We start from the raw sequence: 15,608 nt of genomic DNA, 5'->3' as shown, positions 1-15,608 counted from the left end.
TACATAACACTCAGAGAGTCAATATTACAAAAAATAAGAGCACATCATGACTTATGCAAGGAGTGATTTGTAATTTAAGCTCTAGCAAGAAACATATTAATGATGAAATAAATTTATTTTGTAAATAAGTTCACCAAATATTCTTGAAAGCAATAATCTATAACTTACTAGATTTAATGCATAGATAAAGATTACAGATCTGCAGTTGAGTTCAACAGGTTTCCTCTGATTTCCTAACATGGATTAGAATGGAAAGTCAGTGTTGGAAGGTGTGTAATGTTTTCATCTTGATCAACACAAAATAACTGCAATTTATTGCTGCGGTGCTTTGGAAATGAAGGGTTTAGACAGATGAATCTGGGTTTAGCTCTGTAAGTGTTGGGATTTCTTATTTTGATTGGATGGTGTTGAGGTTTCAGTTCTGGGAGGCTGAATGTAATTGGATGGTGTTGGGGTTTAGACCCTGATAGACAGAATCTGATTGGTTGGTGTTGGGGTTTAGGCCCTGATAGACTGAATCTGGTTGGTTGGTGTTGGGGTCCAGGCTCTGGTAGATTGGAGCCATGCTGATCTTGTTCCGGTTTTTAGGAAGACCATTTTCATAATCATTATCAGCCTGCAACCACAATAACACACACAATGAAAAAATAACTCAAACCTTAGTCTTCACATCATGTTCATTCATTCATACAGAATAATTGCCTATGTGGCCATTAAACCAAGGGTTTCCATCTCTGGCCCTGAAGATCTACTGCCATGGAGATTGTAGGATAAATACACTTGACTCTAATATTCAGATGCTTCTAAAGTCCTTGATTATCTAGATCAGGTGTGTTAGATTAAGGTTGTATCCAAACTTTTCAGGGCAGGACTTTACCAGGAACAGGGTTGGGAACCTCTCTATTACACCTACAAAAAAACAAATACTGTTTACACATTATAATTAATTTGACAATATCTATTTATAGTTTCCTACTGTGCCGTATGAAGATTGCAGTGTACACAGTCTTGTGTCCTCCATAGCAATATTTTATTGCTTTAATAAGTAGACGATCTCGTAATTGAACATTTTATCTGTATATTTTACTGTAGCACGGCATGTGCTACCCCGGGCTCAAGGAGGACGCTGGAGGCAGGGTTCAGGGTTGCAGCAGCCATATTTCTTTAATCACACAAAACAAACAATACAACTCAAACAAACCAACACTGCTCTATGCTAGGCTGGCCACTTTTCAGTGGCTTCAGCCAGACTTTTCAGTCCTTCTCCTAAATAAGCTTTTCAGCTCTTCTGTCTCTTGCTGCTGCTCGTCCCTCTCTCTCTCTCTCTCTCTCTGTTCCCTCTCAGCTCTTTTAAAAGGCTCTCATTAAGGGCAGGGTGAGCCCCTGAGCCGAGAGGGAACAAGAGCTCGCTGCTCCACCTCCTTGTCACCGCCCCCAGCTGGCAGCTCACCCGCCCGGGTCGAACGTGAGGTGTAATGAAGCGGCCTCGCTGCGTAACAGAGGGCGGGGCCCAGGTGGCGGAGCTGGGGACTCGCTCCTTGCCCTGTGCCTCTCGTTGCCGGCGCCATCGTCGTCTTCCTCCTCCTCCCGCCATCACTTGCGTCACTCGGGTTACTCGCAGGAGCTCGGGCTTTGCGCTCCACCCCCTCCCCACTCGCGGCTCTCTCCCTGCCGTCCTGGCCGAGGTTCATCGCCGCTGGTTGTTCGGGCCCCGCCTTCCTGCCGGCTCTCGCGGCCGTCATCATCAGGGCCCGGGGGGCGGGCGCATGCCACATTTACATTGTTGTTTGTGGTTTGCATAATATAGAAAATGACACCACCATCCTCCACATGTAAGTCATTATAGGTAAGAGCATCTTCCAAATTGTCATGCATTCCTCTGGATCTGACTCTCTAGAGAACTCCAATTCCCAGAACTCCCTTGGAAATCACATGACTGCTGCTCCACCATTCATAGCCAATGGACATTGTCCTTTACCCAATCTGTCACTCCTGTTCTGTTTGCCCCATTAGTTAGTATAGAGTAGTTAGTATATAAGCCCAGGCTTTTAGGTTAGAACTCTGTGAAGTATTGCTTCTTTCCTGTGAGCTACTGAGCATTCTCTACTGTTTTTGTCTTTTGTGTATTTGGACTGTGTCTTTAACCTTTCAACTTTGACTTTTGTCTTTGTCCATCGAATCTTGTTTGCCTGTTTCTGTGTTTTATGTCATTTTGCCTTTTTGGACTGTTTTGGATTTGATCTGTGCCTGTTTTCTGACAACGAGCTTAGATCACGTTTCAAACAGTAAAACCTCTTTTTCTAATGCATCTGTGATCGTATGATCAGTCGTGTCACGTTACACAAATGACACAGCTGTAAATCAAATGGTGTTGTGTTCAGTTGGAATAAATACAATACTTACAGACTCTGTATTCTCATAAAACAGTGCTGAATGCTACTGACTTACACTTTTACATTTTAAAACACTTCATATTTGGTTATAATGAGACGCAGATTTAAGACTCTGTTTTTAATGAGTCTTTTCACTCACTGTGTTCTGTGTTCTTCTCTCAGTGTTTGTAGAGACAGACCCTGCAGAACAATTGAAGATGTTAATCAAAGAGCTGTTTTCCACAAGACTGGTGAATTTAATCTTCAACAGAGGAAATCTTTCATAACTGATTTTATAACTAATTTATACTCATATTAAAGTATTACATTCCTACCAAAGCTGCTTTTATGTGTCTATGGGTGTGTGTTTAGTACCTTGTGTCCTGTTGTGAATCAATTTGTAGATCAGCGCTGATTCTCCAATCACTACAATCAGCAGCAGAGCCACACAGACACTCAAAGTGATGAGCAAACCTGAGGAATCTGTCATCAAGAAAAAGACATGAAACATAATCATATTCATTACAGTTCAAAGAAAATTGTAAAATTTTATAAAAAGACACTTAAAACACATTGCACATTTATTTTTAATCTAATGTCCAGTTTTCACACAATCTTCATTACATTATGATTTTTTTCCCCAAAGGAATGAATCGGATACAAAAATTTGTATTTTTTCTCATCCTTCATTTCTCCCATAGATTTGTTTGCCCCATTAGCTAGTATAGAGTAGTTAGTATATAAGCCCAGGCTTTTAGGTTAGAACTCTGTGAAGTATTGCTTCTTTCCTATGAGATACCAAGTATTATCTAGTGTTTTTGCCTTTTGTGTATTTGGACTGTGTCTTTAACCTTTCAACTTTGACTTTTGTCTTTGTCCTTTGAATCTTGTTTGCCTGTTTCTGTGATGTGAAACAGGCAAACAAGATTCAAAGGACAAAGGATACAAAAATTTGTATTTTTTCTCATCCTTCGTTTCTCCCATAGATTTCCATTTAATTTTGCCCCACACAGGCCCAATTATGTCTTTTCCCAACAGCCATCAAATTGTGTGTACTCACTCAGGACAGGTCCTCAAACTCTACTGCACAGCCATACTGACCTGCCCTCCTCTATATGTCATTTTTTCATCCCTCATTCCTCCCATATAGTCCCATTCATTTTCACCCCCAACAAAGCCCTAATCTTTCTTTTTCCCAACAGCCACCAAACTGCATAAACTCACAGCCATACTGACCCACACTCCTCTATGTGTTGTTTTCTTATCCTTTAATTTCCTCCAATATACATCCATTCATTTTCTTCCACAGACAAGCCGTATACTTTCCTTTGAATGACAGCCTCCAAACTGCATGTACTCACTCAGGTTACCAAACTTTAATCCACCACCTCACTGACCTGCACTCCTCTAGGTGTCGATTTTCCATTTCTCTTTCCTTCCATAGAGTCCCATTCATTTTTGCACACACCCCAGCCCTATTATTTCCTTTATTCGACAGCCACAAAACTCATTTTTTCATCCCTCATTTCTCCCTTAGACTTCTATTGATTTCCGTATCAAGTTAAGCCCTAATCTTTCTTTTACCTGACAGACACCAAAACTATGTGTAGTCACTAAGAAAAAGGCCATCAAGTTCTAATCCAGAGTGATACTGACCCACACTCCTCTATGTCTCATTTTTTTCATCCTTCATTCCTCCCATACACTCTCATTCATTTTAACCCACACACAAGCCCTAAACTTTCTTTTGTCCTACATGGAACTACATGAACTCACTCAGAGGGTCGCAGGTCTCCAAGCTGTAGTCAACAGCCTTACTGATCCACACTTACTGATGCTGTAGTCAACAGCCTTACTGATCCACACTCCTCTATGTGTTGTTTTATCATTGCTTGGTACTCCCATAGACTCCCATTCATTTTAACAACAACTAGCAAACACTTGGCAACCCCCTAACAACCACTCAGTAAACACCCCTCATGCCATAGCAACTAAATAGAAAACACCTTAGCAACTGCCTAGCAACAAACTTCAGCTGCAGAATCACTTCATTTTCTACAGGTAATGCACTATTCTAGTTACGTCTGTTAACCATGTAGTTTACTTGATCTGAGTTACTATATTAGTTCATCTGCCTATTCATTCTATGAAGGTTCTTTATCCAGTGTTAACTCCTGCAGGAACAACCAATGCCTTCTCATGTTCTTTCATTAGTAACAGAGAACTGTGTGTGGGTATATATATATATATATATATATATATATATATATATATATATATATATATACATATATATATATATATATATATATATATATATATATATATATATAATATATATATACCCACACACAGTATCTCACAAAAGTGAGTACACTGCTCACATTTCTGCAAACATTTTATTATATCTTTTCATAGGACAACACTATAGAAATGAAACTTGGTTATAACTTAAAGTAGTCAGTGTACAGTTTGTATAGCAGTATAGATTTACTGAAAAGAACTCAACACACAGCCATTAATGTCTACATAGCTGGCAACACAAGTGAGTAAACCTCACAGTGAACATGTCCAAATTGTGCTCAGAGTGTCAATATGTTGTGTGACCACCATTATTATCTAGCATTGCCTTAACCCTCTTGGGCATGGAATTCACTAGAGCTGCACAGGTTGCTACTGGACTCCTCTTCCACTCATCCATGATGACATCATGGAGCTGGTGATAGTTAGACACCTTGCGCTCCTCCTCCTTCCGCTTGAGCATGCCCCACAGGTGCTCAATTGGGTTTAGGTCTTACTTGACCAGTCCATCACCTTTACCTTCAGCAAGGCAGTTGTCATCTTGGAGGTGTGTTCGGGGGCGTCATTGTGTTGGAAAAATGCCATGCAGCGCAGTTTCTGAAGGGAGGGGATCACGCTCTACTTCAGAATGTCACAGTACATGTTGGAATTCATGTTTCCATCAAAGAACCGCAGCCCCCCAGTGCCGGCAGCACTCATGCAGCCCCAGACCATGATGCTACCACCACCATGCTTGGCTGCAGGCAAGATACAGTTGTCTTGGTACTCCTCACCAGGGCGCCACCACACATGCTAGACACCATCTGAGCCAAACAAGTTTATCTTGGTCTCGTCAGACCACAGGACATGGTTCCAGTAATCCATGTTCTTGCACTGCTTGTCTTCAGCAAACTGTTTCCGGCCTTTCTTGTGCATCAGCTTCAGAAAAAGCTTCCTTCTGGGATGACGGCCATGCAGACCGAGTTGATGCATTGTGTGGCATATGGTCTGAGCACTGACAGGCTGACCTTCCTCTTCTTCAACCTCTGCAGCAATGCTGGAAGCACTCATGCATCTATTTTTTGAAGACAACCTCTGGATTTAACGCTGAACACGTGGACTCAATTTCTTTGGTTGACCCTGGGAAGGCCTGTTCCAAGTGGAACCTGACCTGGAAAACTGCTGTATGACCTTGGCCACCTTGCTATAGCTCAGTTTCAGGGTGTTAGTAATCATCCTATAGCCTAGGCCATCTTTGTGGAGAGCAATAATTCTATTTCTCACATCCTCAGAGAGTTCTTTGCCATGAGGTGCCATGTCGAATATCCAGTGGCCAGTATGAGAGAATTGTACCCAAAACACCAAATTTAACAGCCCTGCCCCCCATTCACACCTGGATCCTTGTAACTCTAATGAGTCACATGACACCAGGGAGGGACAACAAAAAAATTGGGCACAATTTGGACATGTTCACTGTGAGGTGTACTCACTATATTGCTATACTGTAACATCTTACCAGACTGACTTGTGATTTCTCTCTTCTCTGCTGTGGATTTCACTGAGAAAACAGAAAATGAGGTGAGTAATAGTACACTACCACATTTCCACAATATTTGAGTTGAAATAACTGTGTCTGTTGCTAGAGTTAAAATATTCTTTTAGAATTATCAAAGCAGATTATGCTGTAGCCAATTAATAAGCTCATAGTATCATCAGAAAAGAGGGGATATTATAATTGGTACAAATATACAAACCCACTGTAACACTGAGCTGCTGTGTTGAAAATTGTCAAAATCAAGTATAAACATGTTCTTATGTTCTAAGAGTCTTTACAGTTGACACTAAGATAAATTAATTACCTTCAATGCTGAGTCTGATGTTGATGGACTGTTTGTTGTTGATTGAACATCTGTATGTTCCCTGGTCTTGTTCAGTCAGGTTGAAGATAAGTAAAGATAGATATGCTGGAAGGTTCTTATTAAACATGTGGACTCTGCCTCTGTAGAGCTCCGTCTCATTGGATACCTCAGTCCCTCCTGAGTCTACACGCTCCCATTTCACACTTACAGGTTTGGTGTGTTGGTCAGTGCAGGAGCAGGGCAGGAGAACAGACTCTCCTGGAGATCTGACAATCACTCTATCCTGAGTCTCTGACAGTGTGCAGCCTGCAGGAACATAAACCAGCACAGTTTTTCTGTTCTGTTCATTACTGTTCCAGTTTACAATAAGGGTTGTAAATTAAAGACTAATTGTGTCATTAATAAGTCATAAATTACTCATTATTTAAACATTACTAAAGTATTCATTAAGCATTAGTTATTACATAGTAATTGATAATGTAATTAATAATTAGTAATTGACTACACTGTTAACTGATATTTTAGTTTGTCATTAGTTCACAGCTTATTTACTCACTTTGCACTAGCTGCTGCGTATTATGCTGTTAATGAACAGATGAGTGTGTTTACTCAGATAAACAAATAACATGGAAACTAACTAGTACTTATGAATTAGGACTGTTTATTATCTGTTAATTATTCTACTGATTTATTGTTACATTTTTCATGCAATGTTCTGTCTTGTATGGATCATAGTACTTGTGCATGGGAGATATATAAAACAACCAAATATGGCATTTGAGAGAAAACAGAAGTAATACTGCTCATTCAAAGACACATGTAAACAGTTAATAAACTAATAATAAATGACAGAGTGATGTACGCACTGGAGCAATACCAATAGAAAATTCAATCTTAGATCCTTAAGTAATCTGCCATTGGATGTGATGTGCAAGTGTGAAGGATTTATTTTAGTTTAATAAATAACGGATCATTTAGAATAAACATTAATTGGTAATGTATATATATTTTCCATTCAATCTCTGTCACTCGGCATTAAGTCAAGCTTGTTCAGGTGTTAGCGTCGGACTCCGCCAAGGTTGTGCCTTGTCTCCACTCCTGTTTGTGATATTCATGGACAGGGTGTCAAGGCATAGCTGAGGTCAGGAAGGCATTATGTGTGGAGGCCAGAGGGTGGCGTCTCTGCTATTTGCAGATGATGATGTCCTTTTGGCTGGATCGCATGGATGTCTCCAGTACTTATTGGAGCGGTTTGCAGCTGAGTCTGAAGCAGTTGGAGTCCATGGTCCTAGCCTGGAAAAGGTTGGCATGCCCACTCCAGGTAAGGGGAAAGGACCTGCCCCAGGTGGAGGAGTTTAAGTATCTCGGGATCTTGTTCATGAGAGATGGGAAGATCGTGAGATCTGCCGCAGGCTGGGACAGGCGGCAGCAGTAATGTGGTCACTATACCAGACTGTAGTGGTGAAGAAGGAGCTGAGCCATAAGGCAAAGCTCTCTGTTTACTGGTTGGTCTACATCCTGACCCTCTATGGTCACGAGTTTTGGGTAATGACAGAAAGAAGTCTAAACCGTACTTGATAGAGTGAGGAGCTTAGCCATCTGGGAGGAGCTCAGAGTAGAGCCGCTACTCCTCTGCATTAGGAGAAGCCATTTGACGTGGTTCAGGCATCTGATCCGGATGTGCCTGGACGCCTCCTTGGGGTGTTTATCAGGCACAGCCTACTGGAACGAGACCCCCGAGTCATCCTAGGACCCGCTGGAGGGATTATATCTCCAAGTTGTCCTGGGAGCGGCTTTGGGTTCCCTGGAATGAGCCGGAGGAAGTTGTGGGGGACAGGGTCGTCTGGGATTCTCTGCTTTCCCAACTGTTACCATGGACACTAAGTACTAATTAATTAACAAATAAATCAGTAGATTAATTAACAAATAATTAGTGGCACTTACTCATCAGTACTAGTTAGTTCTTATGCTACTTCTTTATAATAAGCAGCAGTTAGTACACAGTTGAGTAAATAAGCTATGAACTAATAATAAACAAAACAAATATTAATTAACAGTATTCAAAATTACTAAATATTAAGTACTTAATCAAAAACTAAGTAATTAGTAATGAGAGTTCTCTCCTTAAAAGTGTTGAAGTATGATGGCTTTTGGCCCTGCATGTTTCTAACCTACTTACTGTGTGTGCTCTTGTGGCTAGAAGGACCATCCATGAAAGTCCACAACAGGTTAATAATGAAAAATGAACAGTTAAAAACAAACAGATTTTGAGAGCATTGACTAAAAATGTACAATTTCTGTCAAAAACAGTAGAAGACAACATGTTTGTTTTGGTTTACAAAGATTTATATAAATTGCTAACAGCTTCCAGTAGAGCCTCACAGTAGGTTTACTCAGAATAACTTGATACTGTAGAACAATAAATTCTCTTTATATGTATTGTCACATTTCCATGATTGGAGGAGGAAACACAGCTTCTGATCACTGTGTGCTTTATTCAAGGATGTGTCTGGCTCAAGTCTTGCCTCACACATGGAATAAATATGCTAACAGAGCACACTATGCCTAAGTTGCATCAAGCTCAATTGGCCATCAGCCCTGCTCCCCATGAACTCCTCATAAACAGTCCAAAAAAGCTTCATAATCAGAGTCCCTGGAGAAAATAACTGCTGCAGAACAAATAATCAGAATAAATAATTTCTGAACCCGTTACACTACCCACCCCTTGGAAAAGTCCTGACCCTCAAAGTACCACAAAGAACCAAACAGGGATCCACCCCCTATTTCTGGGGTGTGCCAGGATTGGAAATCCCCAAGGCTGGGAAGTAGTCTGCAGTGACTGGGGCTGGAGAAACGCTTTGGGAAGAGAATCAAGTTCGCTGGGGTTATCCCCCAGTGGGGTTAGCTGCCCCACTTGGGCTGGTCTGTGCACCGGGCTGTTCTAGCACTGCTACAGGAGACTGAGACAGCATTTCTCTTGTGTGGTCTTCTTGTGGTCCTGTGCAGCCCCTATAAGGGCCTAGCCTGTCATGATGTAGTGCCACTGTGCATCCATGCCCTTCTTTTTGTTTGGGCTGTAGACCCATATGAGCTCACCTACTGCGAAATGCTGACCATAAGCAGGTCTTTGTTCCTTTTCTGTTGCATGCTGGAACTCAGCAGTTGCTTGTGATGTTGTGAACTAGGCTACTGGTGCTAATGTTAACTTGGTTTAAAAACGAAGTCTTGTTGGTGCACCATCCACTGAGGAGAAAATACCTTGTGACAAGAAGTCCTCATCAGCATCCAACATGATGCTTGTTTGTTCTGTTCTAAAGAGGCAGCCTTGGTTACTCATCCAACATGAAAAATTACCTTGTTTCCCTTTGCTGTTTTTCAATAATAAAACCTGTTCCTCTGTGTGCTGCTATAAAGAGTGTGCTGACAGAGGTGATCCTCTGTCCCTACACTAGTTACAGCCATTTTTCCCCTTTGTAGTTTACTGGATGAACTTGTACACTCGATACTCAAATATCAACATTAGTCAGAAGGCATATTCCAAAAACCCAAGGTTTTTGGCCATATGCAAACAGCACAATCAGACATGGAAATCAAACTTGAAGCAGTTCCCCAATCAAGAGTTAATACAAACAGTATACACCACCATCAGACACCAACTCCAGACAGGTGGCACTGCATTCAGACTACACACAGAATATTACAGAGAAAAATATCACCAACAAGGCACACATATATGTGCACAAACATGTGACCACATACATTAAACTTTTTGGCATGCTGTGAATTCGGGTGCACTTCAAGAGATGCTTAATTAATACCACGTAGTGTAATAACATCACACACTTTACTGCTAAATAGAAAACACAATAAGTTCCCTGGACAAAAATTAGTCAAATTCATCATTTATTTTCTAATACTTGGCTAATGAGTAGTTATTAACCCAGGACACAGTTAGCATTTGTTTTAAACACTTCTAATTTATAAATAATCCTAGAGACTATGTCAGTCAAGCGGTAGCCACAGCTTCGTTAGTGGATAGCACAAATCAAACACTCAAGTCCAACCAGTTCTCCATCACTAGACTAAGGAAAATGCGGAATATCACAGGCCTGTCACCAAGTTTATTGTAAAAGATATACAGCTGCAACAGAAATTGTTCCAATTTACAACCCAGTTTCCTAAAAAGTTGAGACACTGTGCAAAAAGTTTGGTGTTGTCTTGCTGACATAAGCAAAGCCTTCCCTGAAAGAGACATCATCTAGATGCCTGCATATGGTGCCAAAACCTGTATATATCATTTAGCATTAATAGTGCCTTTACAGATGTGCAAGTCACCCATGCTAATGTGCACTAATGCCCCCCCATACTATGACATATGCTGGCTTTCGAACTGTGCGCTGATAAGTAGCTGGAAGGTCTCTCTCCCCTTTAGTCCATGATTTCCAAAAAGAATTTCACATTTTGATTCATTGGACCACAGGATACTTTTCCATTTTTTCTGATTATCTTAAACAAGCTTGGGCCCAGAGAAGGTGGCGGTGTTTCTGGTTTCTTCCTTGCATGGTTGAGTTTTAAATGGATGCAGTGACAAACTGTGTTCACAGACACTGGTTTTCGGAAGTGTTCCTGAGCCCAAGCAGTGATTTCCACTACAGAATCATGTCTGTTTTTAATGCAGTGCCACATAAGGGCCCAAAGATCACGGCAATCGAATATTGGTCTTTGGCCTTGTCTCTTGCATACAGAGATTTTTTCCAGATGCTTTGAATCTTTTAACGATAGTATGTACTGTAGACGATGAAATCCCCAAGTTCTTTGGTATTTTATCTTTACAGAACCATGCTGCCTTTCACACAGTAGTGAACCCCTCCCCCTCTTTACTTCTGAAAGGTTTAGCATCTCTGGGAGGCTATACCCAAGCATGTAACTGATCTGTTGCTTATTACACAACATTATCAGTCTTTTGTTGCCCCTGTACTAAGTTTTTGAAAGTGTTGCTATCATTAAATGCAAAATAGACAAATATTTAAAAAAATCTCAATTTCACCATTTAATGTGTTGTATTTGCCAATAAAATATATGGTTTAAATGATCTGCCTATTGTATTCTGTTTTTATTTACATTATACAGCGTCCCAACTTTCTTGGAAATTGGTTGTAGAACAGAAAAGCACTTGTAGGCATAGATGAGGTATTTCAACATTACATAAATATAACTTAAGGAAAAGGAAGTTGATTTTGTTATTCCTAATGATATAGTGATACATTTAAGTGTATATTTAAATGAAATGTGTTTTAGAAACAAAAACTTTTTTTTGTTAAAGTTTAGTTAGTGATTTTGAGTAGAATTTAAAATGCATTTAAGTGCATTTAATTGCAGTATAACTCAATAGGTAGCACTGATGTGTACTGGTATATGTAGTATACATTTATAATATAACAGTTATGTCTACAAAGAAAATGCCTAAATCACTCAATTGCTACCTAGCATGACTAAAAGAATTTAGTAATCATAGCTTAATCACTACATAAACACATTTAAATTTTCATGAGTCGTTACAAAAGATATATATATATATATATATATATATATATATATTAGAGTGTTTATGTACTTTTCACATTTAAATGCAGTTTCTTTCATAAGGTGGATGGTCACTGCTCTGCACCACTTTGCAGCTGCCTCGAGCTGTTAGGAACTGATGCATGATGCAAGCATCATTCTTCATTAGTGATTCATCATAACATCAGCAGTATTGTATAGTGTGAGCACTAACCAGGGCTCAAGGTTTGTTTACATGCTGTATTATGATGATCATAAATAAAGGTGCAGGGAGGGCTCTGTCCAAGCTTCTGAACAGATTAAAACCTATTTATCAATTCTGATCCAGATGTTACACAACAAGTGAACAAATCACACAGCATAAATCTAAATAACTAACATTTCTAATAAAAAAATAATACAGGACTAATACAGGTCTACTACTTCAATGACAAAATCCTTTTTCCAAGTGCTTTAGCTACTTTAGCTGTTCTTTATACATCGATTATTTCTTCTAGCCTTTATTTATTTAATTATCTAACTATTTTCTTACTTCTGGTTTTTAGTAGGTTTTTAGTCAGCAGATGTGTGAATGTGAGAGAGACAGAATTCAGCAGTTTACCTTTAACAGTGAGGCTGAAGTTCCTGTACTGATTCTGGTTTATCCAGCATGAATATGTTCCTCCGTCCTCTTCAGTCAGGTCTGAGATCAGTACAGAGAGATTTCCTGGAGAGCTCTGGTCAAACGTCTGAACTCGGCCGCTGTAGCGCTGAAGGAGATCTTCATGGTTTGGTGTTCTCCACTGAACTTTCACAGGTCTGTCCTGCAGGTCAGTGCAGGTGCAGGACAGAAGAACAGACTCTCCTGAGGATCTGCTGACTGGAACAGTCTGTTTATTCTCTGACAGAGCGCAGCCTAAAACAACAACACACAGCATTTAACTGACCAGAAAATACATTATGTATCATATACATAATGTATTTGTACATAACCAGTTAATCATAAATGAATTACATTTGCAGTGTTTCAGCAATTTTGGATATAGTGAGCTTGTTATAAGAATAATAGCTGATGTTCATGGAAAACATTTTATTTCAGTGACAAAGGTGATATTAACCATAATACAGCAGTGATATTTCCTATATGTATAAAGCTCACTCACAACAACTTGTATCACAAAAAAAGAAAAGTTTTGAAAGTGGTTTATAATGTATTTGATAACAAAACTTTTAATTTGAAGTGGTGTAATTAAATATAAAATTAAAATATTGTAAAGTTTGACTGATACCTGAAGAGATTTATGACAAATTTATGATTAGGAGAAAATGTCTAGTTTTCCTGAACATCACTTTCATGCACCTTAAAATACACCTCATGTCTAGAGCTGCAACTATTGATTATTTTCATTTTTAAATAGCCCATACGAAGTGATTTTGAATATTTAAATATTCTATAAGATTAAGAAAAGTTCATAATTAAAGTTAATAACTTATATATAATATAACGATAGTATATTCTAAAATAATTAAAGCATAATAATTATCGTTAATAACTTGAATTATTAATAACTTTAATTATTATTATTTTGAACTATTGCCTAAATTCTATTTTTTTTTACATACTTTTCAATATAACTAAACTGAATTACTATGTACTAAATACATCAATGATGAATAATTATTTTCATGGGAAGCTGCATTAATACAACAGATTAAAATGAAAATATCAGCTCTTCACTCAAAACCACTTCATACCAGAACACTCACTAAACTCAGCCCCGCTCGCTTTACCAGCCGCTGTAGTCTGAGTAATTCTCCTGTAGCTCACAGCTGGTGGGCAGCCAGATATTTTATTATCTAAATTTGTTTTGTAATAACTTTGCATTATTGTTTTTTGTAGTTTTCAGTTATGAAAATACTTTCCAGTGTGTTTAATCACAGCAGTCACATCTGCACTACCATCACATTCCACAGCTACAGTTACTGTTACTGTTCTCTTCAGTCTTACAGAGAGAAGCTTCTGGAAACAGATTTGGTGCTGAGTCAGTTACACTGGTGCAGTATGATCAGTACTGAAACTGTATAATGATTGAGTGACTGACCTTCGACCTCTAGCTGGACATATGGCATGTCTTTCTCATCAGCTCTGCAGGTGTAGAGTCCAGAGTCCTCTTTAGTCAGATCTGAGATGAGGAGAGAGAAATTTCTGGAATGGTTCTGGTTGAACATCCAGACTCTGCCTCTGTAGGATTCTGTATCATTACACACTGCAGTCTGATCTTTAGTCCATGTGACTCTGTCAGGGTTGATCTTGTGTTGGTCTGTGGGACAGGGACAGGGCAGCAGAACAGACTCTCCTGGAGATCTGGAGATCGTTCTCTCACTGTCACTCAGCACAGCACAGCCTGCAGACCCACAAATACAAACAAACACATCATCACCATCTCAACAACAACACCACAGTAAACAGTTCTCTCAGTGGTCTTTACCACTGTTAACTCCTCTGTTCATATCAGCTGGATGTGAATCTGTCATTCATTCACTTGTTTAATGTTATTTCATTGGCTGGTTTGATGGGAAGTTGATCAGTCAGGGTTGTGCTTTGTTCCTGTGAATGTAGTTCAGTTTGAAAGCTTTTAGGAAACTTAGACACATGAACAAAAACATTTTCACCACTGCTGTGGAGTTTATATTACAGAGAAATCTAACATTAATTTCTGTTACAAATGGAGTAATTTAATAAAATGCAAATATTTTGGTGCAGAACAGCATCTCAGATGTTCTTCTCTTTTAGAGATCAATAACCACATCATCAAATATCAGTTTGAAGCGTTGGTCAAATCTAAACAGTCAGATGGTGATAATTATTTTTTAATCAGTTATCTGCTGATATGGATATTATTTTGTTATCATATTCCTGTAGCATTTATTAACTGTACAGTACAGTAATATTACACATTCAGTATCATCACTTTATGAAATATTACTGAATATTTGATGAAGCTCATGCACAGTTCACTGTTATGTATAGAAATGTCATTTGTATCAGTTATGAACGCTGTTTAAGTGTTACTGTGGTTTCAGTAATGAATGTAACATGTTGTCTTTGAGGATCATGTGCTTAGAATCATTTTTGTAGGTTGAAACAAAGAAATATACATTTTAATGAGTTCATGATCATATCTTCAGGTTTATACTCCACAGTGTGTTTTCAGATCATTACATGTTCATTTTTCATTAATGAATGAATTTAGTTAATGTTTTAAAGCTGAAATAATTGTAATGAAATGATATTGTACTGTTTATGATCATGAATGTGTCGTGTACATGTAGTTACTGTATATCAGTTAAGAGAATACTCAATTACTTTATTATAACTACTTAATAAGGTACTACGTAATAACTAATAATTAAAGAACACTTAACTAATACAGCAACGGGAAAATCAATGACATCAATAACATAACAATTTGTAGTCTTTAAAGAAAAGTGTCAGGTTCAAGAAGTAAAAACTGCAGTGGTGAAAGTAAAGAGGTGTAGGAACTGATGGAGGAAT

At 38.8% G+C, this 15,608-nt stretch overlaps 1 protein-coding gene across 1 annotated transcript; it reads right to left on the bottom strand.

Annotated features, from left to right (window-relative positions):
- Positions 1-333: 333 nt before the first annotated feature.
- On the bottom strand, positions 334-14,457 carry LOC118802146 (polymeric immunoglobulin receptor-like; the record flags this gene model as incomplete). The annotated part of the gene is made up of 7 exons (XM_036562618.1): positions 334-616; positions 2,533-2,573; positions 2,748-2,855; positions 6,169-6,210; positions 6,512-6,817; positions 12,675-12,968; positions 14,155-14,457. Coding segments are annotated over 7 exons (1,295 nt in total), but the record flags the coding sequence as incomplete, so codon positions are not given.
- Between the last annotated feature and the right edge of the window lie 1,151 nt (positions 14,458-15,608).

Source organism: Colossoma macropomum, unplaced genomic scaffold (genome assembly GCF_904425465.1).
Source record: "Colossoma macropomum unplaced genomic scaffold, Colossoma_macropomum, whole genome shotgun sequence".
NCBI classification, from domain to species: Eukaryota; Metazoa; Chordata; class Actinopteri; order Characiformes; family Serrasalmidae; genus Colossoma; species Colossoma macropomum.
The sequence above is the reverse complement of the archived record's forward strand: the minus strand, read 5'-3'. Positions and strand labels throughout refer to the sequence as shown.